Source organism: Drosophila melanogaster, chromosome 2L, assembly GCF_000001215.4.
Source record: "Drosophila melanogaster chromosome 2L".
In the NCBI taxonomy this organism is placed as follows: domain Eukaryota; kingdom Metazoa; phylum Arthropoda; class Insecta; order Diptera; family Drosophilidae; genus Drosophila; species Drosophila melanogaster.
The window spans coordinates 8,488,693-8,514,870 of NT_033779.5; the positions used below are offsets into that span (position 1 = coordinate 8,488,693).

The 26,178-nt window shown below is 42.4% G+C and overlaps 6 protein-coding genes across 9 annotated transcripts; 2 read left to right on the plus strand and 4 right to left on the minus strand.

The window, feature by feature from the left end:
* Positions 1-288: 288 nt before the first annotated feature.
* Positions 289-1,854, plus strand: CG13088 (uncharacterized protein). The gene is made up of 3 exons (NM_135390.4): positions 289-516; positions 574-1,493; positions 1,549-1,854. Exons 1-3 carry the CDS (start codon positions 339-341, stop codon positions 1,654-1,656), a joined length of 1,206 nt encoding a protein of 401 aa, NP_609234.2. The 5' UTR covers positions 289-338; the 3' UTR covers positions 1,657-1,854.
* Positions 1,855-2,046: 192 nt separating this feature from the next.
* On the plus strand, positions 2,047-2,668 carry CG43400 (uncharacterized protein). The gene is made up of 2 exons (NM_001259016.2): positions 2,047-2,259; positions 2,318-2,668. The coding sequence occupies exons 1-2, from the start codon at positions 2,134-2,136 to the stop codon at positions 2,528-2,530; spliced, it is 339 nt and encodes a 112-aa protein (NP_001245945.1). The 5' UTR covers positions 2,047-2,133; the 3' UTR covers positions 2,531-2,668.
* A 507-nt stretch (positions 2,669-3,175) lies between these two features.
* Dh31 (Diuretic hormone 31) lies at positions 3,176-18,153 on the minus strand. Of its 2 annotated transcripts, none has more exons than NM_078790.3 (5): positions 18,101-18,153; positions 17,943-18,014; positions 5,055-5,160; positions 4,275-4,400; positions 3,176-4,110 (listed from the first exon to the last, which is right to left on the minus strand). In NM_078790.3, exons 3-5 carry the CDS (start codon positions 5,141-5,143, stop codon positions 3,975-3,977), a joined length of 351 nt encoding a protein of 116 aa, NP_523514.1. In that variant the 5' UTR covers positions 5,144-5,160; positions 17,943-18,014; positions 18,101-18,153; the 3' UTR covers positions 3,176-3,974. The 2 variants fall into 2 exon arrangements, with proteins under 2 accessions (NP_523514.1, NP_723401.1); NM_164825.2 differs by having other exon boundaries at positions 5,052-5,160.
* Bace (beta-site APP-cleaving enzyme) lies at positions 6,201-7,615 on the minus strand. Of its 2 annotated transcripts, none has more exons than NM_001298827.1 (1): positions 6,201-7,615. In NM_001298827.1, the coding sequence occupies exon 1, from the start codon at positions 7,574-7,576 to the stop codon at positions 6,458-6,460; it is 1,119 nt and encodes a 372-aa protein (NP_001285756.1). In that variant the 5' UTR covers positions 7,577-7,615; the 3' UTR covers positions 6,201-6,457. The 2 variants fall into 2 exon arrangements, with proteins under 2 accessions (NP_001285756.1, NP_609235.1); NM_135391.3 differs by having other exon boundaries at positions 6,416-7,615.
* Positions 18,154-20,376: 2,223 nt separating the features above from the next.
* CG13096 (uncharacterized protein) lies at positions 20,377-23,174 on the minus strand. 2 transcript variants are annotated; one of them, NM_001298828.1, is made up of 2 exons: positions 21,835-23,174; positions 20,377-21,486 (listed from the first exon to the last, which is right to left on the minus strand). In NM_001298828.1, exons 1-2 carry the CDS (start codon positions 23,074-23,076, stop codon positions 20,683-20,685), a joined length of 2,046 nt encoding a protein of 681 aa, NP_001285757.1. In that variant the 5' UTR covers positions 23,077-23,174; the 3' UTR covers positions 20,377-20,682. The 2 variants fall into 2 exon arrangements, with proteins under 2 accessions (NP_001285757.1, NP_609236.2); NM_135392.5 differs by having other exon boundaries at positions 20,559-21,486.
* A 307-nt stretch (positions 23,175-23,481) lies between these two features.
* Positions 23,482-26,176, minus strand: CG13097 (uncharacterized protein). Its single transcript, NM_135393.3, has 3 exons — positions 25,968-26,176; positions 24,154-25,900; positions 23,482-24,047 (listed from the first exon to the last, which is right to left on the minus strand). The coding sequence occupies exons 1-3, from the start codon at positions 26,060-26,062 to the stop codon at positions 23,901-23,903; spliced, it is 1,989 nt and encodes a 662-aa protein (NP_609237.1). The 5' UTR covers positions 26,063-26,176; the 3' UTR covers positions 23,482-23,900.
* Positions 26,177-26,178: the final 2 nt, after the last annotated feature.

The following is a 26,178-nucleotide window of genomic DNA, read 5'->3' on the forward strand; positions in this document are numbered from 1 at the left end:
TAAAAAGGAGATGTTTCTGCAAAATAAGTTAATTTTCCGTTTATGATAAGAAAACGAGTTTGTTTTGGTCTGCTAGAAAAGGAAGTAAGTATTCCTTAAATGTCCCATAAATAAACTAATAAGAAAAATAACTTCACGATAAAAGTTCTTTTTTTCGCGCGTTCATTTTAAATATTTTGATACGTTGATTCTATATACTAATAGTGTTGGAAATTGCCGCATTGCATTCAAGCAGTTCAAATCCAAGTAGTTCAAGTCTCAAACGGCAAGCATGCAAACAAACAGCTGACAGTATTTGTTTTTGGTAATCTCGTTTTGAACAAAAATTTCGATGTGAGATGGAGCAAATAAATGAAGATGTTTGGATAGATATACTAAAGTACCTACCAATGAGGGATCAGTTGTCGCTGGTCGAAGTCAACGAGAATATATCGGCATACGTGAAGTATCATTGGAGTCATCTCAAAACAGTGACTCTGACCCGCGAGGATCTGGATTTTCTGGATCGGAATAACAGTTAGCGCTGATGTTATAAATTCGATCCATTAATAATATATGTAACTTTTAACTTAGAGCTGATGCACGAATGTCTGGGTGGCTGGTCGGCAACGGTGGAGCGTTTGAATTTGCAAAGTGCCAGCAGTGATCTGCTGAGAAAGTGGACGGAATACGACTTTCCCCACCTCCGATCGCTCGACTGCCACATGGACTACAATCTCGAGGAGGCGGACGAGGAAACCCTTCTGCTAACCGAGCTGTTCCCGCTCTTGACACGGCTGTCACTCAATAGCAGCACAACAGGTCGTTACTTGTGGCACTGGAAGCAACTAAGGGAGTTGAATCTCACCTGGTGTGAGTACCTGGACCCAGACCACTTCGAGGAGATCTTTGGCAACCTACAGCTGACCAAGCTGACTATGCTCTATTACGGATATAACGTGAACCTAGGCGAAAAAGTTGTGGACATAACGCGATGTACCACGCTTGAAGAGCTGCACATCGATGACCACCATTTGCTGGGTGATTTCCTGCCCCGACTGATGAATCTGCCGCACTTCCGCCGCTTGGCCTTTTACACGCGAGACTACTATGAGTATTTGCTAGGTTCGGTGGCCAGGCACAAGCCGCTGAAGGTTCAATCGCTTCTCTTCAACGACTCTTTCTGGAGCAGTGAACGGGTGGCGGGAAGTATACTGCACATGACCAATCTTCGTCGGCTGGTCCTGCAGGAGGATGACATCGATGCGCAGCAGCTGCACACCATCTGCCACAAATTGCCAAACTTGGAGGAGCTACACCTTTTGGCGATGCGAGAAGTTCCGTCTCCCAGCCACCTGTGGAACTCTATAGGTCACTGCCATCTTCTTAGGATTCTTAACCTATCGTCTACCAAGCTGGTGGACCTCCGAAGCTCCTGCCTGACAAAAGTTCTGCTAAGTCGCAGGATTCCACTGACCCTGCATCTCCACAACACTGGATTGGATCCTAGTAAAGTAAGTTAAGCACAACATATTGTTCAATGACTACTAAGTTTAATTATCTCCGTAGGTTCTACGGGATTTTGATAGTGCCTCCTTGAAAATCTCCTTTGAGCCGATCCATTTGAATATTTGGAGTCCGCGATTTGTGGAAATCGAATTCAGTCCAGACTCGTAGTAGTCATTTGAAAAGACTTAAATGACATTTCTACCTCAATCCGTCCGGTATACGAATATATATGTAGATGGAGATCCAAATGATATATCCTGAGTAAAATGTTGTACCCTTTGCAAGGGTATAGAGTCAAATAGCTTAACAAAACCACAAAATCTTTTATCTGTCTACCTACCAAAATCGTATTAAATTCAAGAAAATAATCATTTGTCTTTTAAACTTCAGACGTACTACTTTCGATTTTTAGAAATTAAAGCTTCAGATGTAACAACAAATATAGGCTGCTAAGATTTCACAAGAACAATAAATAAGAATGATAAGTATTTATCTTTATTGGGGCCAGTTCACCAAGCTTTGTTTACCTGCGAAACCGAAATGGATAGCAAACATTTTGCCTCAAGGCAGTTGTGCATTAGAACTCCTTCAGTACGGTTACCATTGGTAATGGATCGGACAAATCTAAATGAATTGAAACATAAAATGCGTCGGATTTTGCATTGTGGACACAATGAGACTGCGGAACTAAAATACAAATTGTTTGAAGTTCAAAAAGAACTGGATGAAGCTAATGACTTTATTGCCGAAATAAAATTTGAATTGGATAGTGTAAGGTGTTGCACATCCACATTCGTTCAACATGTAATCGACTTCTATCTGAGCATAGGTTGATATACTGGCACTCCAGAATCAGTGGCTGCGCGATGAATTGATGATGCTAAAGGCCGAGGAGATGGGTGTGATTCATAGGGACTTGGAGGAGGATCCAGCAACTCAAAGGGAGCGTCGCAGCTATCGACAGCAAGTTTCTGCTGGAATGGTGTCACCTCAGCTTGAAAGCCCACTCCAGGAGCAGCGATACGGACGCAAACTGGATTAAACTAATGGCTGATTACATTGCTCGAAATCTGAATTTATTTATCATTAATGATATTGTATGATAAATCTATGCCATTAGCCGCTTCCGACTACACGCAAACCACTTAAAATATAAGACTTATCTTTGTTGTCACACTTCATAAAAGTATATTTCTGAATCAGAGAACTGAAATAAACTCAGTATTTGATAAAGATACAACAAGATAAACTGCGCCTAATTAGGTTTACATTTTTTCAGTTAATAATTATCGATTCCCACTTTGACGCATTTATATTTGCACAAAATATATATTTATGTGTCTACGTTTAATTACACACCTATCCCATTTATTACCAACTGCGAATTGAGTGTGTTGAAATTTATGGTACCTCAAAGTCCACTTATCTGGCCATCTCATCTGACCTTTCGAACTCCATGCATAAATCAGTCGATCCTAACTCGCCTGTAAATAAATAAAATCAATTGCATTTGCAGCTGGCTAGCTTTCTTAATGGCTGGTTGGTTCGATTTGTAATGCATTTGCAACTCCCAAACGGAAAGATACATTTTATGAGCTCAGAGTGCGTCAGGTGTGCGAAAGATAAATTGCTTATTTCCAAAATGGAGGAACCCCCCTTTAAAGAAATAACGAAACTCAAACCAGTTCTCAAAATGTAGACTTTTATTTGATCGTGTCCGACTCACGTTAAGATATATGTTTGCAGCATAGACACAATAATTATTAAATATATATGCAAGTAGAATTCCGTAATATATTTGTATCGCATTAGTTGTACGTGTGCTTTAATAATTTATATTTACAATACTTAAAAGTCGCGTGAGACCAAGTTGGCTATTGATAAAATAAACTTTCAGTTTCGTTGGGGTTTTTTTGTTTTTGTTGGCTTCATTTTGGGGGCCAAAAGTGTGTTGTTAGCATATAAGTATGTATATTTGTGTAGATCTTTTTTTTTAAATTTTTGTTAGTTTATGTAAGACATACCTAGTTAAAGATTTTTTGCGCGATTATGCTTACACTTGAATATATATTTAGGATATATTTATTTAAATTTCTCCCTTCTCTCTTTACCTTTCTTCCATATTTTCGGGTTAAAACGAGCAATTAGCACTGAGTTAAATCTGGGATGAAAATTTGCATAAATTGTTTTCAACATTTTTTCTTTCGGAGCAACAGTTTAACGCTTTTATTCGCCTTTGGTATATATAATTTCGATATCTGTTGAATATTATTTTCGTATAACTCTTGAAGGGAAAAAAAATTTTGATGAATTGCATGAGGACATTTCCGTAATAAATATTTATGTACAATGAATAACAAACAATTAAACGTAATGCAAATGAAAGATCTAGGAAAGTATCAAAGTATGGGCCAAGTTTAGGTGGAAAAAGTTGACGTTCGTCCTCAACGTTCACAGGATTCGCAGCCCGGTCTCATCCAGACGCCTTAGACATCGGTCTCGGATCGTCGCCTCCGACCGGGTCCTCCGGCAAAGTTGGCTGCAGCCAGACCCATGCGATGTTTCGCCTCCTGGGTACCCGAATATCCCCGGGCCAAGCCAAAGTCCACGGTTCGTTTGGAACTTTGGAAGAGAAAGAAGTTTAGCAGTTACAAATGATTTGGTTAGATTAGGCTCTAACAATTAACCTTACTACTGGTAGCATTTAAATGAGTAAGAGAACTTTAGTTGCACATATGTATTAAACAATTTCTAATTAGACAGTTATATCTGTCTTCAATACTTACTTCTCCAGATCGTTTCGAGCCCGTATGATGGTGCGTCCAAAGCGAGTCATCAGTTCCATGAGTAGGTCGTCGGGCACCTCCTCCAGTTCGTTATAGCCAGCGCCACCGTATCCTCCATTGGATTGGCTATTTTAAAGTCAACGAAATGGAAAATTAGATGGGGAATTTGTTCGTATTTATACAATACAATGCGGCTGAACAGGATATCTAATTACGTTGGCCCCGTTGAATTTGACATTCGACTGGCTTAAAATCTTCATTTGCATGAAAACCCAATTATATGTTAAAGCCCAAATGTTTGGAGCATTTTCCATTCGAGCAATTGCTAATTAGTTGGCCAGGGTCAATGAATTTTTAATAGTTACTTTGATGGAAGGGAAATTGAGTTTGAAACCATACCACACATAAGGCATGTCCTTAGAATATGCTACATCTACATCAACGACTCAAGTGGTGTGGCCAAGTACTGCAATTTTTGACACACTTTTCTGTCAACGTTTACATTTTGTTAATTGAAAATTTTCCTTCGCCATGTGAGCGTTTTCTTTTATATATTTTATTTTTCAGCTGCCTAAGTATATTTCCATCTCCCACATGGGCAAGATTCATACTCAGTGGGATAATTGCTTGCCTCAAATATTTGTGTGGCACATTTTTCGGTTTTTGCAGCTTAAGTGCCGGAATTTAATTAGGCTATGTCCTTTTGTATGTGTTCAGCCAAATTGGAAAGGATATGTCTGCATGTGGTTGGGGTACAACTAGGTGATTGGGTACAACTACCTGGGCATCGGAGCTGCCTCGATGCTCGAGATGGCCAAGAGGCAGAAGAGGAGGAAGGCCAAGGCGAAGCAAGCGCATCGGTTTGTCATCTTTGTGCGGCTGTCTCCTGCAAGAATTTAAGAAATAATTTAATAAAAATCGAAGCTTGGAAAACTGCAATTTAAGCAAAGACATTCCAATGAAAACGACGATTAACGAGGTAAAAGGCTAGTGACGAACGCACCTTTAACACTGAAAATTGTGCCATTATCATATCATATAAAATGTAGTATTATTTTATTATCACTATTATTTAATAATGTCTATAACAGTTTTGTCTTCAACATATACAAAGTCATTTTACATATTTTTGAGGCCATAAACTTCGTGCGCTTTTCCAGTGCTTTCATAAACTATTTGAAAAGCCAAGCGGTTTAGTGTTCTAAGGTCAACATCAATTAGAAGTCGATGGCGAGGTGAGTTGAGTTTCCACCCACAACGGAAGTCGAGTGGCGTCCAGGTTTTTCCATTAAGTGATTCATTAACTGCTCAACGAAGCAGTCCCAATCTGGGCTACCCTTCCTGTTTTCTCCCCCCCTTCCTGCTTCACTCATTTGGGTTGGAAACTAGCTAGCAGGGCCAATATAACCTGTTGTCCACGAGTTGTCCCGAGTTTCACAAGACCTCCACTTTTTGCATTGCTCAACTGCACTTCCACTTCCTGTCATCGCACACGGATGCCCCTGCATCCTTCGGCCGCTACTCCTAAATGGGTGTTGTCACTGTTGTGTTTGCAGTTGCAAAACTATAGACCCGCACAATTCTCTGACATCACTGGCTATCCTTTGACACCCCGGCAGTATACCTGACATCTGTGGCATTCCCCCGGGCTACCAGAGTCCCCACTTGACACCCGGTGACACACATCATTGCCCGGCCAACAGGCTGGACAAATGAATTGGCTCCCGGAGCTGATGGCTTCTGTCATTGCCTTCATAACACCATCTCCTTTGGGTCCGGAGTCAACATTTATCCCACAGCCAGCTGGGAATTTGCGGACTACCGGATAACACATTTGGATAACCACTTCAGTCTCCTTAAGTGTCAATAAATAAATAAATGGAGTGGTATTTCTACGTAAACGATAGCTTAAATTATATATACTTTATACATTCTCGAACAATTTACAGAAAGTCCAATGTGTAATTCATTTATTATATGAAATGCAGATAAGCATAAATAGCCATGACTGTAAAACGCAATTGGAGTCGCTTACTCACAACCTATCCACTTACAAAGTTGTAAACAGATTAGATTGTTACACCTTCAGCCTTCGAAAGGTGACCCACTTGAGGTGACCCAGACATTTGGTAGAAAATTCTAAGAGCTCGTTTCTTTATTGATTCGTAATTGCGGATCGTTAATTAGGCGACTGGGGCGAAGCCAATGCGGTTGTTGCCCAAATCGAACTCGGTGTAGTACTGGCCAATGAAGACATCGCCCAGAATCCAGAAGTCGGTGCCCATGTACTCGAAGGCGGACATACAGTTGCCGTCCGACTGGATGATGTAGGCCGAGGGCTTCAGGACGAAGTTGGTGCCACCGATGTTGAAGGTGACATCGGGCAGGGAGCTGACGCTTGAGCAGTCCAGATAGCCATCCTCACCCACGTTCAGGATCTCGGAGAGGGTAATGTAAGCATTGTAGGGAGCCACGATCAGGGAGGTGCCGGTATCGGCAATAGCCTGGCAATCATCACACAGCGAGTAACCGTCAATGGAGGATCCAGCCATGGTGAACTGCCAGTAGCCCTGCTCCGAGATGGGAACGTAGGTCAGAGCGCCAGAGTACAGAGAGGCATCGGAGCCACCGAAGATGAGTTCACCACCCATAGTGGAGGTGCCATCGCGGGCCAGATAGAACGAGAAGACGGAGTTGTCGACCAGACCCTGGGACACCATGTTGTAGAACGGAGGAGCCACACCATCCACGGCCAGGGACTCATAGGCCATACCGAGAATGCCATCGAAGTTGGCATCGTTGAAGTTGGTGCCCGGCTCGTTGGTGGATTCAGCAAAGGTCTGGCTCTGGATGCTCAGGCCATTGACGTCGACGGTATCGGTGGACAGGTAGCCAGTTAGGCTGCCAGTGCCATACTGGATGGAGAAGGATTCGCCGTTGGCCACGTAGGTGGAGCTGGCGCTGGAGTCGTACTGGTTGTGGGTCAGGCAGGCATCGCTCTTGCAGGTGTTCGATGGCACCCACAGGTTCGAGGAGCCTGAGTCGAACAGAACCTTGAAGCTCTGAGCGGGAGTTCCGATGGAGATGGCTCCGTAGTAAGCCATATTCATCGAGTTGGACAGCTGTTCCTCATCCACGCTGCGAAGCGAGGGCAGCTGGTACTTGGTGCGCAGATAGGATTTCTCGGCCAAAACATTCTGACGCGTCTTCACAAAGTTCTGCTCCTTGAGGATCGGCACGCGATGGAGCTCGGCACTGGCCAGGGCTGCCAGGAGCACTACTACAGCGATGGTCTTGAACATTCTCTTGGTTTCTAGTCTACTCGAGTTCGACTAACTGACGATCGGTGTAGCGGGTCTAATTTATAGCACTTGCCATCAATCACAGCCCAAATTGTCCGGTGATAAGATTTGTTGACCACTCCAGTCTTAAGCAGTATGAGTTCTTAATGCTCGTCCGGCATTCGATATTTATAATCTGGCATATTATCATTTCAGGTGTGAGGTGATATTTCGATCTTTTCGATAGCGTTCTCAAGAAGTGAATCCTAAATTCCAATACGCAGCTGGACTTTGTTATGATTGGACATTTTGAGTGACTTTGATAGTGCTTACATTACGCGATAATAATAAGTGACTCTTCATGGTAATTTGTTTTAATATCATTGCATGATTAAGCTCACAGATAAGCCAATAAATTAGAGATAGCGATAAGTGTGTTAGGGTTTTAGGGTAAAACCATGCATTTGGGAAATTCACCAGGCATATTGGGCAAAACCCCTGCTTAGCAAAAAGCCAAATCATTTAGTAACTAAGGATGATGATATAATTGCTCGAGCATTAACTCACATTACCAGAATGAATTTGTTTTCAATTGGTTAATTTAAGGAAACGTGGGAATTTGATCGTTTTCAGCCAAGAGGAAACGCATTCACCTCGGCTTAAATTCCCTTCCAATCAAGTGGTTACACTCGAGCACTTTCACCAGCTATTTGCTCGGTCATATAAAAATATAAATTTCGTTTTAGCAGATAAAAAAGCAAATGCAGGTCCGGCGGCAGTCATCTTCTTGCCATGGCTCCTACTACCATTAAGCTTAAGACCCTATTGAAATCAGATTTAAAATCAAATAAAATGCCACTTCAATTGGCCAAGAAGGACAAAGGAGATTCATGGTTTCGATTGCGTTTTATTGCCAGCGCAGGGACTGTTTGCACATGTGGGATGGTGGGATGTTGAGCAGTAATGTGAGGATTTCTGGGTGGTGATTCTGTGTGGTGGTCAGCCACAGGTTAATTGTGGTCCAGAGCATCCGCTCTTATCGCCGAGGGCTAGTAACACACGAACAGACAAGGGGCCAAAATGGAGGTGTCCACGGGCGAGTGCGTTGCGCACTTTCGACCCAAAATAAAGTAATCAACGGATTTTACGCACCGTCGGGCAATTTCGGTAACCATACTGGTAACTGGGCACACGGGGCGTATGATTACCGAGCGACGTGGGCCGCCTGCTTTTTGTTTCTCGCATTCCTGCGTTGACATTTCATGTGCAATTATTAGGCTGCTCAAATAGCGCCCATGCCCAGTCCCCTTCAACCGTTTATCAATCATTTTTTGATTTATGGCCCAACGCGAGTGGATTGAACTGGAGTTGATTGTAGTCGGCAAATACATAAATAAAGTATACGCCCGGGGTGGCTGACCAACTAACCGAACAACTCACCGAATTGTGTGCGCTTGTATGAATTTCGATTTATTTTTATTTGCTGTGCGTGGACATGGCTTAAAGGCTTAGACCGAGATGCAAATAATATTTAACCAAAAATAATCAGCAAACATTCACAATTGGTAAATATATTTCATACAGCACAGAGGCAGAGCCAGAAAACAAATAAATTGCTATTATGGATAGTATCCGGTTCGGTCAGTGAGCATTTGCCTCCGAGTAATCAATAGGTGGGCGATTCGTTCAGGCAGGAGCACCCACTACTCATCCTTCTTCTACTCCACATCGAATTCTTTCCGCCGATTGCATTTTCACAGCTTGCTCGATCTCCGATGCACCCACTCGTGGTTTATGAGCCTCGGAGTCAGTCAAGTGCCAGGCGATTAATCGAGCAAGATATTGATGTTTCAAATCAACACTAGCCAGCGAACTTTGGCCTATAAGCACATTAAATATAACCCGACTGCGATGACAGATAAATTAAACAAGTGAAAATAGTTCAGTTAATGTTTTCAGTTAAATGAATTGTCGGGGAAAAGAACATTTGCTAGGGCTCATAAATGGAATACTAATTCTGATTGCTTATTTTCTTCCTACAGTTGGAACTAAATAATGTTTTTTCATAGGAGCTTCATTCATAAGAGCTTTTTAAAGATTGCCTTTTACAAACGAACAACTCCGGACCGAAGATGTTATCGCCTAACAAGCTGTTCTAAGGAACTTCAAAGGGATGTCCAGCAATCAGGAGTTGACTACTTAATCTGACATTTGAAACCCGCCTCGAGTATGAAAACCCATCTCCCGCAGTGGCCGCCGCATTCAAATCCCATCGAGCGGAATAGGCCAAACAGTTTGGCCTGCTTGGTGGCTAACCCAAATCAAGTGTTGCCCAGTCAGCACTGGCATTTGTCTAACGAGATGAGATTCCTGGCTGGCAGCTCCACAACCATCCACCCCACACCCACCTGCTACGCAAAACTCTCACCTTGGCCAAGTGGCAGTCTGGATGGCGATGGCTATGGCGATGGTGGGAGCTGGTAGGTGGGCCTGCAGCCTGGACTAAAGTGTAACACGAGAGTCAGACATTGAAATTGCATTGCCTTGATTGTGGCCAAACAACACAAGACACACTCGCACCCTGTGAGCCCCCGGCTTTTGTGGGTCGCTCGGTGGCCCGCTGCGTTGGTAACTGGAAACGTACTTATGATTGCTGGGTGAGGCAATCGGAGGTGGTGCTCGTGGTGCGAACCTGGAATCTGGACACAAAACCAGGCAAATTGAATTTGGGTCATTCAATCGCAAGGCCAGGGCTAAGGATTGTAGCCCACTTCCTCCAGCATCGACAATTAAAAATGGAAGCACGTGCTTTAATCCCAATACCCAGTATTAATTGACTTTGATGGGTATATCGCTTGGAGAAGTTATCATTCCCCAATCAACGTCTTCTATTTGGATTGCTACCAAAAATAGTTCCACACATCTAAGAATAGATTTTTTCAGAATGATATTATACCTCTATCTTAAAATTTGTTTATTTTAGACTCGAAATAAAAATATTATTAAAATCAGCTAGTTTGTTTAACTTAAGCCCTTTACCTTTGCCATTATTTAATTAGCGTTGCATTAATTTTGTTTCCGTTGACGCCTAAAATTGAATAAATTGTAGGTAATTTAGCAAAGCCTGCTAACGGCAGGAAAAGCCATATAATTAGGGGAAATTATTGCCACGACAGGCACTTTTAGTTGCATTAAATTTTCATATACCAAATGAAAATTGCGTATACGCATGGAAGGGGGTTGGCACTGGATGGGGAAGGGGGTAGGGGAAGAGAGCGCCACACCCGCCGCGTTGTAATTGGATGCTTATTGAATTAGTGACAAAGTCGGCGGATTGGCCGGAGGATTCTGCGGTGTCCATGCCGCTGGGCTTCCAATGAAATCAAGGAGGAGGAGGTGGTAACCCCGCCGAGTTCCTGGCTGCCATTTTAGATATACATCAAATTATTCCGTTTGTCAAATTAAGCAAACAAGACCCGCACAGTCGGAGACAGAAGATTGATTTGGATTTGTGTTGGCAGACGTTTGATTTGCCCCGATCCGGCCAAACCGTGTCCTTCGTCCTTGCGGTTTGCGCATTGTGTGCGGAAGCGATGCCATCTTAACTGATTAGTTGGCAAAGCCACTACGCCTAAGTCGGCTGAATGTCCGCAAACAGGTGAGTTGCCTTTGGGGACACTACATTCCACCATGCCAGGTGCAAAAGTCTGGCTAATGGAAACTGCTAATGAGCTCGCACTTAACTATCCAAAGTCAACAGACAGCAGTGAGTTTTCCCAAACTTAAGTTTGATGTTCAAACCATATATTATTTACTTGGAATCTGGCGCAAATCTGGAAGATATCAACAAATCAGAAACGCGACAACCTCAAGTGTCGAATATATCTGTAGGCAATGATTTGTGACATCAATCAAGGCAATAATCTTTAACCGATTAGATTGGTTGTCGAGTCAGTTAAGCTGGTTAGGGCCACAATTATTGACACTTTATAGCACGCGACGTCAGCACTTAAATCTCAACAATAACACTTTAATTCAAGTTATATTTATAGGTATGGCTCGATGGATTTTTAGACCTAAAAAGTATTGTTTTATAACGATTAGAAAGGTGTTTCATTTTTAGTTAAAAGCTGTAACACGCTGTATTTTTTATACCATTTGGGTATGCTCTTTTTTACGACAAACCAACGACTTATCCTTCACACACGCTGGCCTAAAAGGTCACGTCATAAACCAAGCAGTAATTATAATTGTATAACCTATAATGGTTATGTAGCGTTAAAAGAACTGTGGAAAAACTTTTGCCCGCTCCTCGCGGGAGCTGAACTTTGGGGCGAAAGTTTTCTTGGTCCCCGTTGAAGGGACACGGAGCAGAGACAACCGAGCATTTCTCGGATGCCGAAAACAATGTAAAAATTGTTGACCCAACATGGAGCTGGAGCTGGGTGGGTGGTTATGTGGTAAGGAGCACCATAAAGACAATGAGGTGGAAAAGGCGAACGCAAGGTGGGCCCAGAGGTGAGGAGGATATCCAAAAGGGGGTTGGAGGTTGGAGCATTTAACTTGCGGAGGCTAAAAGCATTGCCCACAACAACCGACAGGATAACATCCTCCTGGGAGTTGCCACGCGAGCGCCGCCTTGGGTTTCTTTCGAGACCGAGACTTTCAGGACGTGGATGAGAACGTGGATTTGGATGTGGATGGGAATGAGGATAGGGATGTGGATGAGGCGGAATCAGATTTCGGGGAGTGGGTCACAGGCGGCACTGGGCGGAATCTCCACTTGGGCACCGGTACTCTTTACATTTACTTAAAAATTCATTGCGGCCCAAGGAATTCTTGTATTTTACTTTGGCCCCAAACCTTGAATCTTTAAAATTGATGAAAAATTATGCCGAAAATGTCGGCAACAGATTAAAATAATTGCACTCAACTAGAGCGGCGTTTTCCGAATGGGTCTTCAGTTTCGGTTTGGAACTTGAATTTTGCGGTTGGTTAACAAGCCTCGTACAAGCCACAAATTATGCTGGCAACAGGTTTATGCCAAATGGGAATTTGGTGTTAGGCAAATGTTTTTATTCTTTCACATTTCTGTATGCAAACTGTGGGAATTTGTGAATTAGCCTCCGGTGATTCAGAATTGTTGGGATGAATCTTTTCTCTTTGCTTTTGCCAGCCACAATTCGATACAGTGTGTGTTTTATTCTTTGATGAGTTTTCGTTGTTTGGGCAAGTCGATGATTTTAAATGCAAGAGAAAATAAAGTATGTCCCCAAGGTATGTTCGATAAAATACTATAAATGCTTTATTTATGTCAAATTTATTTCGAAAAATGGGCTCACATGAATGCCAATGATGGTGCAAAGAGATTTAAGTTCATAGAAACGCAGTGGATATATTTGATATTCAGAAGATTTAGTAATGAAGAGTGATAAAAAAAAATTAGCACATATAGTTACATAGTTTAAATGATAATAATAAAAACATGTCATCGCAATAAAAAATATACTAGCCCACTTTTAAGGGCAGTCCGCAAATGGATTTTCTGTAAGGTTTTACGGCCATGATGCCACCCACGTAAGTATGTGTATCTTAAAGAAGTACAAACTGGAAAAATGGCAACTTTGCAAATACTTTTCGCACTTGATAAACTTCTGCGTAACTCATATGAAGAATGGAGCCGAAAGCCAAGTGCGTCAGTCGAGTGACAAAATATTCAAATCAAACGAAGACCAACAACTATGCCAATGGCTGGAATCCCAGCACAAAAAATGCGAGAAAGGAAAACTTGTGTCAAAGTTTGGCTAAATACTTTGGCGCAGCCATTTTGTTGTGTGCCCCCGTGTATCCAGCCATCCAGCTTGCCACATCCGCCAGCCACAAAATCCAAATACCCCGGTGCCGTCATCATGTGCAGCAGTTACCAGTTGTCGACATATCGATGTCAGTGGCTCAGCTCCTGCCGCTCTGTCACTTTCGCTTGATTGCATTGTCAGGTCGGTGCGGTGCGGTGCGATGGGCATTCCCCCGCTGGAATCCGCCTCTAAAACCACTCCGCACACATGTATTATGCAACCCACCAGAGCCACCCAGTGCCACCCATTCCATTGGCTGGTTGATAAACTGCCGGGCGCAATGACGTTTGTTTGTTTATTTGTTTGTTTGTTTATGTTTTATGAGCATTGTTGCCACAACTTTTGCTCAACACAAACAGTGCCACTTGCCCCCTGAACCCGCACGATTGCTCTTATTTTGCATTGAATTTCTGTTTGCCAGTTGCAAAATGTAAATGTAAATGTTTCTCCTCGATAAAACAAAGCCTTACTTTGAGCTCTCGCTGCCAACGTGTATGTAGCATTGTGTTATTTACCCTAGCAGTTGGTTCAGCAACTGAAGTGCCTTTAATTGCCTGCTGGAATTGGTAAGAACTCTGCTAATTTCGTGGCATTTCAGTTTGAAGACCACACATCTTGGCCGTTTGCAGTGAATCCATTGAGCCGAGAAATCAAACAAGAGAAAGTGCAGTTGAAGGGGCTGTTGGAACGTTTCCTGGTCCTTGTTTTCCTTAAGGTAATACGTTTCATTTACTTTTCCTTTTTTTTTTTTGTTAAAAAATTATTCTTTTCCATTATAGTAATGAAAATTTCAACGGGCGCAAAAATTTCAAAGGCAAATTTTCAAAAAATACATTTTATTGGTACCTCGTTTAATGTTCGGCTTTACTTGTTTCGCGCAGCATAGTATTTAATTTGAATACCGACCATAAACATTCAAATATTTTTTGAAGCGAATTTATTACAAAATGCTAACTTTGTCATACAAACAATTCAGGCAAGATCTGGGCGACTTGGTCGGGGGTGGATTAAAACAAACACTCCCAAGGAGCAGCTCGCATAAAACCCAACGCCAAAGCATTTTTGAGGACACGGGAACAGCAGCAGATGGATGGAGGCAACGAGGACCTTCGGCGAGGTCGAATGCATGTCTTATCACCGAGCACTGGTATTTGGACTCACGTGGCAGCAGCAGCCAAAGTGCCCAGGAGAATGCTTATGGGAAAATGCAACATAAAATACTTTTTAAATGCGAATAAATATTTGGCAGCTGTGCGGTGAAATACCATCAAAGCGCTGCTCGTGGAGCTCCATTGGTGGGGTTGGGGCTTGTGTCGAAGGAAAGTGAAAATTTATATGTTAAGAGACCGAATTTACATTCCATGACGGCGTAAGCAGCTCAAAATGAATCAAATGGGGTAAGAAATTACCTGCAGTTAAGCGCCAATATTGGTTGCAGAATTGCAGATAAAGTAGCTCAAGCGAAAGGCGAGCACCGAAATATATCTGCTAGATAAACAGGGCTCAAGGTACTGTAGGTCGCGTATTAAAGCAACAGCATTAAAATTTCTGTAACTAATTGAATTAAATTTTACACTTTGTAATAGCAAAGTTACTGTTTCCCTATTATTTTACCATACAATTTTAGTTGAATGTAATACATTTCATGCTCAGTAAAAGAATCTAAAAACTTGATATATAGCATAATAATTAATTACCGAAAAGGCATTGCTGCTCATTTTGCAACCAACTTTTAACAAATTGCTACGCACTACATAAAGCCCACTTCACTTGACTTTTAACACCCCGGCAATTTGAGAGTTTATGAATTCATAAACTCGCCCAATTAGAGGCGTAAACATTTTCGGACTGAAAATCGTGCTCAATTAAATTCATGCAGGGTTCGTTTTGGGGAGAAATATAAAGCGGAAATATTATGAGCCAAGTACTCCGCTTAATAAAAATGCAATAAATGGGCAGATAAGCCTGAAAAGTTGCCACGAATCTTTGAATTTAGCACGGAGCAAAAACACGGACTCCTGCTAATGAAAAGCATCCGATTTTCATCTGCAATTGTCCCCAGTTTGTTTTTTGGCATTCTCATTGCCTTGGGGCATGTTAATTTTCGAAGGGGATTCCCCTGCCCTGCGGTGATTAGTATGCACATGTGAGACGGCGGGGCCAAAGTTCGGATGCTGCCAGTAAACACACTGGCTAAACAATTTAATTAATAAAAATATGCAAATTTCATTAGAGCGAGAGCAGTTCAAGGAGACTCGCCCTCCACTTTTGGCCCAAAAAGTTTCCTAAGCTTCTATGCGTCTATGTATTTCGTATTTTTGGGGCTTAAGCCATTTTTTTGGTGATGCTCAAGTGAATTTTTAAAGCCCCTTAAGCATTTTTTAATTGTTGCCCAGTTGAGGTAAACTCCTTTATTCCAAAACGAATTAATTAAGCACGAAAGTTTCCGCATCTGAGTGTTTTCACAGACCCAGGGATAAAAGAAAATGAGCGTCGATGAAAAAGGAAATCCCAAGACCCAAATCATCAGCCCTCTTACCGTCTGCATCTCCTGTTTGCTGCCTTTTGTAAATTTAAAGAAAACACGAATTACGAATTGTCCACAAATCGACACAGTAGAGAGCATTTCATAAACAACCGGAGGGCAGGACATGAAAATGAGTAGTTTTTTTCACGACCTCCATTTCATCCAAAGCACCTGAGCGAGAGAATTGAATTTTCCAGAAGTGGCATTTTGCGCAAGAAAGTAGGCAACACAAAATGATCAAAAGGTCGACGGAGGTGTGAAAAACAGTGAATAAAAGTACTTTTATTGCGGAAATTGATGGATGTGAGTTTAGTTAAACTTTTATACTTTGTCAATTGAAAAGTGCTATAAAATAGTGCATAAAAATAAATATTTTACTTAAATAAGATTTGGGATTTTTTTGGATTCGGAATCATGTGAACTAAAACCAATTAAAATCAAAGCTTAAAATAGTATCCGAATTAAGCTGCTATACCCACATTCAAAGCCAGTTAAAACATAATCCGTCTTGTTTACAATTTCTTCCATGATACTGAATATTCAATTTGAAAATCGGATGTAAAAAATGGAAAGGATTAGAAGCAATTGGCGTGGACACTGTGCAAAAGCAACTCACGTTTTCTACTGCCGCAGCTAAGCGGCTTTTGCGATGCACCGCATTTAATACATTTTTAATTTCATCACTTTTCAATTATGCTTTTTTTAATCTACATGGTTAAATGGTCTTCAATTTGATGCCCACGTAAGCGAAATTAAATTGCTGATTTATTAAACGTTCAACTTGAAGTCGCGCTTGTCGGCAACTTCAATTGAATTTTCTTTAAGTTTTTTTTTTTTTTGGGCCATCAAGTCATTCGAATCACTGAACAATTGAGGAGTTTCTGCGAACTCGAATCGCCCAACTGTTGTTCCTCCTAATGCAGGGAAATTAATTTCATAAGCCCAACTTTAAGATCAGAACTTCCACAAGTTCTCACTAAACTTTTGGCAATTTAAGTTAGTAACAGCCAAGTGCGCTGCTCGTAAGATCATAAAACTATAAAGGCGCTCTAATGTGGGAGCAAAAGTAAAGCTCAAAATGATTGCGATAATCCAAAGGACTTAGTTGGCCCGAGCCGGGCCAAGAGGTAATAAAGCCAAGGAGCCAGCTTCAATTTTGCAGCAAGAAAATAAAGATTTACCCAGATACGAGTACTGGGGCCAAAAGGTCGCCTGGGCCAAAGCCCAAAGAGTGCCCAGCCCATTTAGGAAGGACAAAGGGGATGCAACAAATGTCCTGGGCTCAACACACATCATCGAAGGACCTCAGCATCGGTCCTGGGTTACATGTTGACTTAATGGCTTAGGCCAGCTAAGAAGCAATTTATAAAAAGGCCAGCTCATTTTCTGAATAATAAACGTTGGCAGTTTTGAGCAAAGAAAGCATAATTAAGAGCAAGTATTAACAAGAATTTAAACACTAGAAATTTAATAAAAAGTTCACTTTCTTAAAATTAAAATATTTACGAAATTGTTGTCTAATTGATTGACAATAATTCTACAGCAAGAAAACTATCTTCAAATTCAATGCAAATTTAATTTTCAAACTAAAACACGGGAAAAACCGTGTGTTTTTGAAAATGTTTGATTTTATAATTTGCATACCAAAAACCTTAAAGAACTTTTCCTTAAAAGCAAAAGAAAAATAGTTTGAAATTTAGTAAAAGTTGCAAATTAACCGTCGGCAAAAAAAAAGGATTAAAATCTTATTGATTGCGAATTTTATGTAAATAGTTTTCTGAAGTTCAAAATGTTTTAGGTTTTTTAGAACTAATTAAAATCAAAAACGCAAGGTTTTATTTACTTAGAGGATTATGAAAATTACTAATAAATATTAGTTAATAATATGAACTAATAAGATTTTTTGGACATAAGAGTTTTTCTTTACTCAAATTAATAATAAGCATACGAAATTTTCAATTTATTTTTTAATTTTAACTGAAAATTAAATATCTTTATCACTCACCCTTTTTCACAAATGCACACAACACTTTCGCTTTATTTGCGATCAAAGTTCGATTGGTTTAGATCGATTCCACTGCAAAACACAAGAACAAAGTTCAAAAACGTTGAGAGACGATGCTCGATGGGATTTTGAAAAACTTTTTGGAATCGGTTCTTTACAATATTAACCGTTACTGCTGCTGACTGCACCGCTTTGAGACTGAAACGCAAGTGAAATCGGCAGCCAAGGAGACCGCGATTTATACGAGTCCAGGATACGAAAGATTTCAACGCGTTCAGGTGGCACCCGAGTGGAAACTCCGAAGTTCGGTCCACGTCCTCGGGTCCGCCCACGACGTGATACTTGCTGCTTTTGGGCCGATTTCAATGGGGATTGTGCGCAGTCATGGGATGGTCGTTGGGTGCTGGCCAACTGGTCGTATACGCAACACGTGGCAAAAGGGCAACAGCAACACGGCAACACACAGTTGGCTACGTTCTGCATCAGTTTATTAATCATCTATTACGCACAATTATCGAAGCGTTTATCGAGCCATTGTCCATCGATCATGACTATCAGCATTGGATTAATCAGCATCTGATAGTTTTCAATTAGTGCCCGCGGATGCGGCAGCTGTCAGCCATCAAATCCAATATAAATCCCCCCCAATATTCCAGATTATTAATAACTTTACGTGCATTATCTCATAATTGGCAGTACATCAGCTATCTCATCGTTCTGCGAAGCAACTCTGACTAATCAGTTGAGAGATTACCATCACAATTATTCGGTTATTTTCGCATGCTCACAATTAGTCGTCCCTAAAAGCCATATATCGTAATGAGATAAGAGACACCATATTGATAAGGAAGTTATATCATTGGCTATATCCGGACTGACTGATGTAAATTGAATGGTTGCTGTTGATATTTGATTATGGCAATCCTAAATAGTAAATAAAGGTTATGTTGCCTACAAAAATATGTTCCATATTCAATAATGGCCACTTCATTGACTTGTGATTATATGATATTTTAAAACTTAGTATAGACCAGTTGTCTAAAATATTATATTCAATATTCAAATTTGCAATCATAAAATATTTTTCAAATTACCACAGACCAATGTGAATTGGAATCCATTAATGTTAAGGAAAGTATCATTTTATAGAGCATTTTCATTGAATTATTTTGACAATTAGTGCTAACGAATTGCAAGTTCTTTTTGTTTTCTAACTCAGCTTAATATACCTTAATCCATGTAAATCCTTTCAGTGACCCACATTTTTTCAGAAGCTAATTCATGTGTACCAAAAGGTTGGCTAGCGGAAATGGGGAAATGCCAAATGCGTATGTAGGGAATCCTAACCGCCCATATCCACATGGAAGTATGCATGTTTATCTGGACAAATACATATATATGGATTTTATGGCAGGCACAGAGAACGCGGCTAATGATAATTTGGGCTGATAAAAGCTTTACAATGTTTTTGTTGCTTCCGACGACGTGTCCGGCTTGGTATTTGGTTTTTGCCATACTTATTCGGCGGTTACCATGAACGTGATTCTAATCTCTGGAGCAGCGACCTTGCCCATGTAAAAAAGCCGCTCAATGGATCTCGCACGATGGAATTGGACAAGACAGCTGGACATATGAACATTCTACTGTCAAAGTTCCGGCGAGTCATGTTAATTAAGAGAAATTATGCAAGCGAATTGCTACTTTTGGTCAACCTACTCATAATACATAATTCGTCAAAGGCGAGACATCAAAGAAATTGCATTTTGCTGTACTCCCACTGGATAGATGGTTCGGAAATGAGGAGTTTTACGAAAAAAATATATATAAAATATATATGCATATAAATCAGTTATTATGAAAATTGAAATTGACTTTGTTGTGTGTACACGTTGCAACTTCCCGCTGAGCAAAGACCGTTGCCATAATGCATATTAGGATTTTATGACCTCAAAGGATGCCACGAAGGGTTGTTGGCATCCACTTTGAGCCGCGATATGTCAACTGGAATTTGCGCCATTTTCCGCGAGCTGGCAATCTGGAAAAGGCATTCAAAATCGGCGACCATAAGGTAAAATGTACATGCTTGATTTCATAGAATGCAGATATGCGTTATGGGTGAATATTCATGGAAATCGATAGCATGCCATTGGGCAATAAGCGATTTTAAATGCGAAATTTGCATACTATAACAACTGCATATGCACAATTGCATAATATATTTTATTTTAATCCTATTTCAATAATGTAATATACAAAGTGCGAGTATGAATTTCCCCAGAATATTAATAATTTTTGATTGTCATGGCAATTAAGTAACATATATGCCTACACAACCATCATGGCGGATAAGTAATATTACATTTGCTTGAATGACAAAAAAATTGGCATTGAGTGATTAAAAAGAGAGAATGAATTAAAGAAAAACAATATATTTGTAGTAGTATAGGAATTTATTGAATTACATCATATGTGGAGCTGATTCTTGATTCTTGTAATGCAGATCCCGCCCAGGGTTCACAACAAAGATCCCAGTGTTCATAGCCAAAAAGAGTCCCGAGCCGCAACCGCGATCGAATGAATGTTACTAAATGAGCGGTTATTAAAAGAGATAAGTTTCCATACTTAAAACATTCGTTTATTATCTAAAACTGTTATAAAAATTGCAAACGGAATTATAGCAAGATTGTTATGCATATATAGAAATACCCTATAATTAACAATGAGCAATGAGACTGACGTATTACTCTTCATCGTCATCATCATCATCGTCTTCCTCGTCATCGTCTTCCTCATCGTCGTCCTCGTCCTCATCGTCATCACCATCTTCATTATCGTCATCGTCATCTTCATCTTCATCTTCATCAGTATCATCGCCATCATGTCCCTCCTCATCCTCATCGCCACTTTCGCCAGCACTGTCCTCTGCCTCCTCAACTTCCTCCTCCTCATCGGATTCTGCATCAGCCTTTGCGCCTTCGCTGCTGGACTCCTTGCGAGCTTTTTTCGCGGGCACTGCTGCGTCCCCGCCATCATTGTCCTTTGGAGCGGCATCAGCAGCCAGCAGTGCAGCCTTCTCTTTGCGCAACTGGGCCTTGCGCTTGACCTGGTCGCTGGTGAGCTTAATGAACTCCGCATCCTTGGTCATGGCAAATTTGGACAGCACCTCATTGGCCTGCTTCTTAAGCTTGAGCATACGCTGCTCGCGAGGACCCACAACATATGGTACATCCTCCGGTGGTGCACACATGCTGACATATAGTGGCAGCGCACTGGTTCCCGTGATATCGATCTTGAGGTACATCGAACGAATGTTGGCCAGTCCACCCGGATAGACTTCCTGGAGCTGCTTGATCACCAGCAGAATGTTCTCAGCCAACTGCTCGGCGGTGATTTCGTGGTTGCCCACCGGAACGGCAATTAGATCTCCCTTTGACAACTGCCTGAATGCGGTGCGGGTGAGGGCGCGGGTCACCTCCTGTGGCAGCTTATCGTTGTCCTTGCTCAGACGCAGTGAGTGGAGCACGTTGCGGGGCTTCTGGGTGTTCTACAAATGGATAAGGCAGTGGTATTGCAAATTTAGAAAATAGTTAATAAATTCTATTAAAGTTCTTCCTAGATTTCTATAAAATCCGCGTAATTCATATGGCTGAATAAAAATACAGTCTCCCGATTTGAAAAATGTTTTACAATTTGGAAGAGAATAACATTTAATATGGCTGGATTAATCTCATTTCATCATAAAACATTGCGAAGGATACCCTGATTCAGAATATATATGAATACCTTAAAAAAATACATACGAATGTTCGCGACCTTCCCACAAGATCTATTTGCGGACAAAAGAAAGATTTGTCTTCCTGGAACCCACTCATTAGCAGGCAGAATTTCTTACCTTGCCCAAAAAGGCAGTAGCCTGTCCTGACAAACGACCGTCGCACAACAGGTAGTCGTAGCTGTTGAGGAACTTGCGCTTGGCCTCAAAGGAACCCATCTCGTTGCGCAGCTGGTTGAATGGAACGACGGTTAGGCGCTGTTTCACACCAGCCTCTCGCAACATATCCTCGTAGTGTTGCTTGGTGGGATCATAGTCAAACTTGGCTCCACGCTGCAAATCTGGCACGATGAGAGCCACATCGTCGTCCTTGCCCACCAACGAATGCTTCAGATTCAACTTGACCATGCGCTTTGGGCAGCTGGGGATCTTGTAGCTGCAAACTTGCAAAACATAGCGGTAATCAGAGAAGATCGAGGTGTTCTTCTTCTTTTCCACCTCCTCGGAGACAACAGACTTCAATGCCGCGCACACCTTCGTCACATTATTTTCATTGACAATCTCGTGGAACCGTTTCTCGTCAAAGGCCTTCAATTCGAAGGTCAGCTCAACTGGTTTTTTAGACTTGGCAGGCTCTTTGTTGACAGCGTTGCCTTTGGCCTGACCAGGCTTGGACTTGCTGAGGGCCTTCTTGGATTTGGGTGGACTGGCAGGCTTAGACAGCTTTTGCACCGCCTTTGCCTTCTTTTGGAGCTGCGAAGCGGGCTGAGCCTTTGCTGGTTTAGCTGGTGCTGCTTGTTTTTCGGTTTTCGCAGTCTTTTTCGTTAGTGCAGCAGTTTGTCCTGACTTTTTAGCTGCAGGAACCTTCTTAATAGAAGGTACGGGATCTTGCACAGACTTCTTTGCTGGTGCTGGCTCTTTTTTGGCTTTCACAGGAGCAGCTTTAGTCTTTTTCTCTTGCTTTTTCGGTGGCACAGGGGATTCTGGAGGAGCCAAAATCAAAGGTTTTTTGGCTTCGATCTTTTTGCCGACCGGAGCCCCAGAAGCGGCCGGCTTTGCCTTAGACTTCTTCGCCGCTGGTGCGGGGGCAGCCGGCGACTCAGGAGGAGCCAAAATTAGTGGGCGCTTGGCCGCTTTTGACTGCTTCTTCTCGGCTCCCTTCTTGGACACCTCCGGCTCCTTCTTGATGGCATCTTTTTTCACCGGAGCCGCGTTCTTTGCCTTTTTGTTGCTGGCCAACTCCAGAGTAGCGTCTGTGGCCAGTTTCTTGGTCTTTTCCGGTTTACCCTTTTTCTTAACCACGCCCTCGATGCTGGCGCTCTTGTTCAGCGACTTGGGCTGCGGTTTCTGTACTTTAACCATATTATTTTTTGCTTTTTTGACAGATGCGTAAAAACTCGAGCAAAACTATATTTAAAATGCACCACAACCACACGTGCTACGCTTTAATATCGATATGTTCAGAATCGCAAAACGTAGCTACAGTCGATATCGGGAACTATTTTCATTACCGATGTCTCAGGCACGGTCACAACTTTAGCCAATACACACCCCCTTCGCAGGGCCGAGCACCAATAGCAGCTGTTTCACCAAAACCGATTGGAAAATTGACCGTTATAGCATATCGATTTCGATTTGTATCCCATCTCTATTTCTCCCTTAGAAGATAAAATTAAATTTTTTAATTTTGTAATGTAATATAGAAATTATGATGATGATTATATGATTGAGTATTTCTACTCTAATCCAACAAAAAAACAAGTGGCTACGTTACTTGCTTTGCTTTCTTTAATTAGGGTACTATTTACATAGCAAACAGTTATTTTAAGTAAATAATTCTAAGAATAGTCAAATTCCGCAAGCTGCACGCGTGCCTAATCGCCTCAACAGGACACAGAATGTCCTTGACTCACACGCCGCCACACACAAAGCGCCCACGCATCACATACACATACGATGGATCCGCGCACATGGAACATTAAAAGTACCGACACATGGCATCTCCCATGGAGCACCAAATTGGGGACTCCCCAGACACACAGTACATGCTAAAGATATTCTTGCAACAAGGATTGCTATGTGGGCATACGTGTGTGCTTGTGACAACTTTCTGGCACGTGACTGGAGACGAGAAAACTTTGCTGGCTTAAGGCAATTACAATATGAAGGAGTCCTAGCGTGTACGTTTAAAGCTTCAGCTTCTTGGCATCCGCCTTGGCGGTATCCTTTTTCGGTCGCTTTTTGGATGCTGTAGCCGCTGCGGTATCCTGCAGTTTGTGGAAGAAAGCCTTTGAGGACTTCAGAGCTCCCTGGTCGTTGCTGCTGGCATTGATCTGCAAGAAAATCGTTTAAAGTTTGATTCATTTAGAATTCAAAATCGCTCAAGAATAGCAATTAAATACAAAACATAAAACAGAGATAAACTAAAATGTTATATACCTTTTGAACATTGCGATTCTTGGTGATTGTCTTGAGCAGCTTGGCATCCGCTTCCTTCTTTGTGGGCGCCTTGCCCTCCTTGGCTCGCTGAAGCTCGCGCTGCTCCAGAGCCGAGTGGATGGCCCGCTGCTTTTGCTTCTTTTTGCGGCGCTCGCGGTTCTTATCCGTTCGATCGCGTTCGGTCTTGCCAAGTGGAGCGTGCTTGGGTCCGCGGAACACCTCCTCGGGTGCCAGCAGCTTGGCATCGCTCACCGCCAGCGGGGCCACCTCTTCCATGTGAACTGCTGGTGTGTTCGTTACGATCTTGATCTCCGGCGCCACCGGTTTCGGCGTGAAGTGGAAATTGGAGAGGGCGTCCAATTTAAGGAATAGGGAACGCATTGCCCGCTTGATTTCTTGGTGTTCTTTCGGTTCCGGACCAGTTTTGTCATCGGCATCGCGATTGGGATCGAGTTTTTCCATTTCGCGCTGATACTGCGCCTCGTAGATCTGCGACAGCGATTGTTTTGATTTCTCCTGGTCAAGCACAAGTTGTTTTCTGTACTCTTGCGGGGTGTTCACCGGTCGCACAGTGCGCTCCACATCGTCCCATGCTTTGTCGCGAATACGCTGCTTAATTATGTCCTCGATGGAGCGGTTATCCTCTTCCGTGATTGGCGCCGTTGGCCTGGTGGTCGAATCGAAGTCGAGAATCTCCTCAAGCAGTGAGTTCTGGGGCCGATTGGCTGCCTTTACTTCGCCTTTGAGCTGCCAAGGCTTCTCGCCTAGGACAATGTCTTCGTAGTCGCGGATGCGTTGAAACAAACGAGCCTCTCTCATCTCATTGGATGATTGGGACGGTGGCTCTGTGGGTTGTGGCTCCTCCTCTTCTTTCTCCGAATCCGAGTCTGAATCGCTGGCAGGTTCTATGCCACTTTTTGCCACGAATTCGGATTCATCTATTTCGCTGGCCGCCTCATCTGGATCTTGATCATTTTCAGGTTCATCATCGCCCTCGTCTCCTTCGCTTTGATCAGAATCGCCCTCTTTGGGATTTGCATCCTCATCCGGTTCATTTTCATTTTCACTCTCGTTTTCATTGAAGAAATCTTTCTGCTTGCCTTTGTTAATCTTTTTAGAATGCTCTGTCAGTTCCTCATTCATGTCAAAGAAGTCCGCATAGTTGACATTCCCCTCCTCATCGTCCTCCTCATCTTCGCCAAGACCAAAATCCTCTGCGAAATGATCTATATCATCGGCCTGCTCAACGCGTTTCTTGCTGTTCAGGCGGCGCATCTCCTTGGCATCCTCCTGCTCCAGGAACTCATTCATCTCTTCCAACTTGAAGAAGGTATCGTCCACCACAGAGTTGCGTAGTCGCTTGTTTCGTTTGTCTTTCGGCGGCGCGGTCTTCTGCTTTTGTAGCCCTCCATCCTCGTCGCTGAAGTCTGATTCCTCATCTTGTTCCTCATCGCCTGAGTCTTCAGCTTGTATTACTTCGTCTTCTTCCTCTATTTCTTCACCATCGTCCAGTTCAATGCCCAGGTGCTGCTCGCGCATCGCCGTCAGCCTGGCGGTTTGCTCCAGCACCTGTTGGAACACTAGTTCGTTGCGAATCTCCAGTTGCTGCCAGATCTGCTCCTCGTCCATTTGCTCCAGCACCAATTCCGGCAGCAGTTCCTTCTTGTTCGCCACATCCTCGCTGATGCTAACGGCGTATGTCTGCTGGATAAGCTGCTCGATGGCATTCACTTGTTCCGGCTGTGGCCTGAAATATAAATTGTTTTGACTACGTTTGAAAAAACACGTGCGCGGTCTTTGGAAGGAAAACAAACTGGAGAAAACGCTCTGGATTCTTGGTCAGCTGCTCGAAGTTCTCTGCGATTTCCTTGAAGACATTCGCCTCCTTGGATTTTTTACTTCCAATCATTTTTACTACTGCTTTCTGTGCTTAATTAAATGAAATATATATTCCAACAATTCGAGCGCAAGAGCGGGTCCAAAAACAACAACCAGTTGGTGAGAGATGGAACAGATACATAGAGA

Coding starts and splice junctions, on each gene's coding strand:
- CG13088 (NM_135390.4), top strand. CDS start 339: ATGGAGCAAATAAATGAAGATGTTTGGATAGATATACTAAAGTACCTA. Junction 517..573: donor TTTTCTGGATCGGAATAACA/GTTAGCGCTGAT, acceptor CTTTTAACTTAG/AGCTGATGCACGAATGTCTG. Junction 1,494..1,548: donor CTGGATTGGATCCTAGTAAA/GTAAGTTAAGCA, acceptor TTATCTCCGTAG/GTTCTACGGGATTTTGATAG.
- CG43400 (NM_001259016.2), top strand. CDS start 2,134: ATGCGTCGGATTTTGCATTGTGGACACAATGAGACTGCGGAACTAAAA. Junction 2,260..2,317: donor TAAAATTTGAATTGGATAGT/GTAAGGTGTTGC, acceptor ATCTGAGCATAG/GTTGATATACTGGCACTCCA.
- Dh31 (NM_164825.2), bottom strand. CDS start 5,143: ATGACAAACCGATGCGCTTGCTTCGCCTTGGCCTTCCTCCTCTTCTGC. Junction 4,401..5,051: donor GCAGCTCCGATGCCCAGGTA/GTTGTACCCAAT, acceptor ACTTTAAAATAG/CCAATCCAATGGAGGATACG. Junction 4,111..4,274: donor GCTCGAAACGATCTGGAGAA/GTAAGTATTGAA, acceptor TCTCTTCCAAAG/TTCCAAACGAACCGTGGACT.
- Bace (NM_001298827.1), bottom strand. CDS start 7,576: ATGTTCAAGACCATCGCTGTAGTAGTGCTCCTGGCAGCCCTGGCCAGT.
- CG13096 (NM_001298828.1), bottom strand. CDS start 23,076: ATGGTTAAAGTACAGAAACCGCAGCCCAAGTCGCTGAACAAGAGCGCC. Junction 21,487..21,834: donor CTACTGCCTTTTTGGGCAAG/GTAAGAAATTCT, acceptor ATCCATTTGTAG/AACACCCAGAAGCCCCGCAA.
- CG13097 (NM_135393.3), bottom strand. CDS start 26,062: ATGATTGGAAGTAAAAAATCCAAGGAGGCGAATGTCTTCAAGGAAATC. Junction 25,901..25,967: donor AATCCAGAGCGTTTTCTCCA/GTTTGTTTTCCT, acceptor TTTATATTTCAG/GCCACAGCCGGAACAAGTGA. Junction 24,048..24,153: donor AGAATCGCAATGTTCAAAAG/GTATATAACATT, acceptor ATTTTCTTGCAG/ATCAATGCCAGCAGCAACGA.